Raw genomic sequence first — 2,910 nt, 5'->3', positions numbered from 1 at the left:
TCCTTGGCCTGTGCAGAAGGGCTCAGCTGGGTCAGCTGTAATGTGGACGAGCCGGACCAGCTCCTGCTCTGCAGTGAGATCACCTTCAGGAGCAGAGCCTGTGCCATGCTCCTCCCGACACCGGGCCCGGCGCTGCCAAGCACTGCTGCAGAGCAAGCAGGAGCGAGGGCACAGTTAATGATTACCCCTGCCACCTCGGGTCCCTGCTCCTGCCCTGCGCTGGCGGGAGGGAGCACTGGAGGCCGGGAAGCGGGATGCTGCTGCTGGCACTCCTGGTGCTGCTGGGCCCTGCCGGCTGCCCCAAGACTGAGCCCCTGAGCGGATCTGGCCAGGAGCCCCTCTTCCGCAGTGCAGATCGCTACGACTTTGCCATCGTCATCCCCGCCGGCACTGTGGAGTGCTTCTGGCAGTTTGCACACCAGAGTGGAAACTTCTTTTTCAGCTACGAGGTGAGCGTTGCAGGATGCGTCCCAGGAAGCTGTCGGTGCGGTGCAGCTGTCGATGGGGTCGGGGAATGGTTGCGCTGGATCAGTCCTGCGCAGTGGTGCTGCGGCCAGTGCTGGCTGCCTCCCGCGAAGGTGCGGCAGGTCCTGCGGTGGGCAGTCCCCTGCTGCTGTGGTCCTGTGACCAGGCTTATGGGTAGAAGCAGACCCTATGGGATGAAGACCACTTGCCGGCTGAACTCTGGACCTGCCACCCTGGCGGTGGAGGTGGCTTGCCTTGCGAGGGAAAGGCCCTTGGTTGAGACAGGAGATAGTTGTGGTCGCTTAGTTGCTTCATTTCAGGGACCATGCTTTCTTAGGCATCATCAATCCCACTTATTTTTTTAGACACCTGTTTTAAAGCCATAAAGCTGTGCTGAGAGCTCTGGACATGGTGCCCGAGCACCTAAAGCTTGCTCGCAGAGAGCTGCGGGGTGTCCCAGCGCTGCAGGGAGCTCTGCCCTTTGCTGGGCTGGCCGGAGGCTGCTGCACAAGCCCTTGGCTCTCAGCTGCAGCTGGAAGGCACACTGAAGGTCTCAGGCACAGCCCTATCTGCTTGTCCCCACGCTCCGTCCCCTTCCCACAGGGGAAACTGCAATCCTTTTATCTCCTGTTTACACTAGGCGGGTTGAAGGAGAGCCCAGGCACAACCATGCCCCGCGCTGGCAGCTTCCCCCCGGTTCTGTGCTCAGCAGAGCAGCCCCACAGGAATGTGGCACGGCCCTGGGGCTCGGCACCGCTCCACCTCCCAGCACTGCAGTGCCTGGCAGCAACGGCTGTGCCAGTGCTGGCAGCACCCACAGCATCTGATCCAGGCGGCAGGGAGCCAGAGTGGGCGCATGGGGTGGGAGACATGAGGTCTGTGCAAGTACCCGCACAGTGAGCGGGCTTTGGGAACTGCGGGGCTCGTTACCCAGGGCTGTGGGTTGTGGGTATTTGCTTTTGTATGTAGCTGGCAGCTCACTGGGGGCTGTTCTGGCCTCAGCTCACAGTAACAAAGCGGGCAGCATCCCATAGACCCCAAACCAACCCTCAGTAGAGGCAGCTCCCCCAGGGCTCCCGTGTGCTCCCATCTGTTTCCTGGGTGCAGCATCAGGCCTGTGAATGCCCCTTGGGTGTTTTCTGCCCCCAGGTCCAGCGGGCGACGGGGATCGCCAACAACAGGAACATCCTAGCCACGGCGAGCGACCCCAACGGCTTCCAGCTTGGCATTTCCCAGCACGTGCGAGGACAGATCAACTTCCTCACCAAGGAGACAGGTCCCTGCTGCCCTGGTCCCTGCCTGGCCCAGCTGCAGGCAGGAGCAGCAGCTCCAAGCCCGCCCAAACGGCCAGCGCTTCCTGGAGCGCTGATCGGCCTGACCACGTCTCCCTCCCCAACGGCGAGGATGAGAGTCGAGCAGTGGGCGCAGGTCTGCCTGGCAGTGGCCCTTCTACTCAGGGAACAATAATACCCATTTCTCTCTGCAGGTTTCTACCAGCTGTGCCTGGACAACCAGCAAAACCATTTTGGCTTCATGCAGGTGTATCTCAACTTTGGTGTCTACTATGAAGGCTTCAACCTGGAAAACAAACAGCCAGAAGAGAGGAAAGAGCTGAACGATACCCTGGAGGCTATCGGGGTGAGTGTCAAGGCAACCCTAGGGTGCTCCAATGCAGCAGGGACGGGCATGTTCCCCCACAGGAACTGAGAATGGTGTTTGCTGGTGGCTGAACTGCAGCTTAATTTAATGCTGAGCCCAGCAGGCAGCTCCAAGAGCGGCTCTGCCAGCCCCAATGCTCTGCTGCGGCCCTGCTGCCCAGCACCCACTTCTCCCACAGGTCAGCATGCAGAAGCTGCAGCTCCACATCTTCCACATGTGGCGGTTCTACAACTTTGCCCGGATGCGGAAAGGGGTTGACTCCTTCCTCCTGGAGTCCAACTACAACTATGTCAACTGGTGGTCGATGGCTCAGAGCTGTGTCATTGTCCTCTCTGGGGTGCTGCAGCTTTACTTCTTGAAGCGCCTCTTCAATGTGCAAACCACCAGCAGGCAGAAGTGCTAGCAGCGCCCGGAACCGCAGGCAGCACTGCTGCCTGCAGCACTCAGTAACCGAGCTGCCACTCTGCCCCCTCGCAAAGCAGGAGGGAAGGCTGGATCCTGCCTGGGGAGGAGCAGGGAGAGCTTCCCCCGTTCCTGCCTCTGCCTCTAGCCCTGCCTCAGCTGAAATCACCCCAACAGAAAAGTGTGATACGATCACCTGAGTTTTGTGTGCTGGATTGGTTTGTTACAGCTCTGCCTATCTCTAGTGTCCCAACGTGCCTTTTCTACCAGACACCCAATAAAGGAACTCCTGGCATGTGCTCTGGGAAGCGATTGCAGTCTGCTGCCTGCCGTCCATCCTCTGCAAGCCCGGGTGAAGCAAGTCCTGCCTGACAGGCAGCTGCC

General features: G+C 60.1%; 1 protein-coding gene across 1 annotated transcript; it reads left to right on the top strand.

The window, feature by feature from the left end:
* Positions 1-254: 254 nt before the first annotated feature.
* Positions 255-2,527, top strand: TMED6 (transmembrane emp24 protein transport domain containing 6). The gene is made up of 4 exons (XM_010295376.1): positions 255-449; positions 1,615-1,741; positions 1,952-2,103; positions 2,303-2,527. The coding sequence occupies exons 1-4, from the start codon at positions 255-257 to the stop codon at positions 2,525-2,527; spliced, it is 699 nt and encodes a 232-aa protein (XP_010293678.1).
* Positions 2,528-2,910: the final 383 nt, after the last annotated feature.

This window comes from Phaethon lepturus, unplaced genomic scaffold, assembly GCF_000687285.1.
Source record: "Phaethon lepturus isolate BGI_N335 unplaced genomic scaffold, ASM68728v1 scaffold31309, whole genome shotgun sequence".
In the NCBI taxonomy this organism is placed as follows: Eukaryota; Metazoa; Chordata; class Aves; order Phaethontiformes; family Phaethontidae; genus Phaethon; species Phaethon lepturus.
The sequence above is the reverse complement of the archived record's forward strand: the minus strand, read 5'-3'. Positions and strand labels throughout refer to the sequence as shown.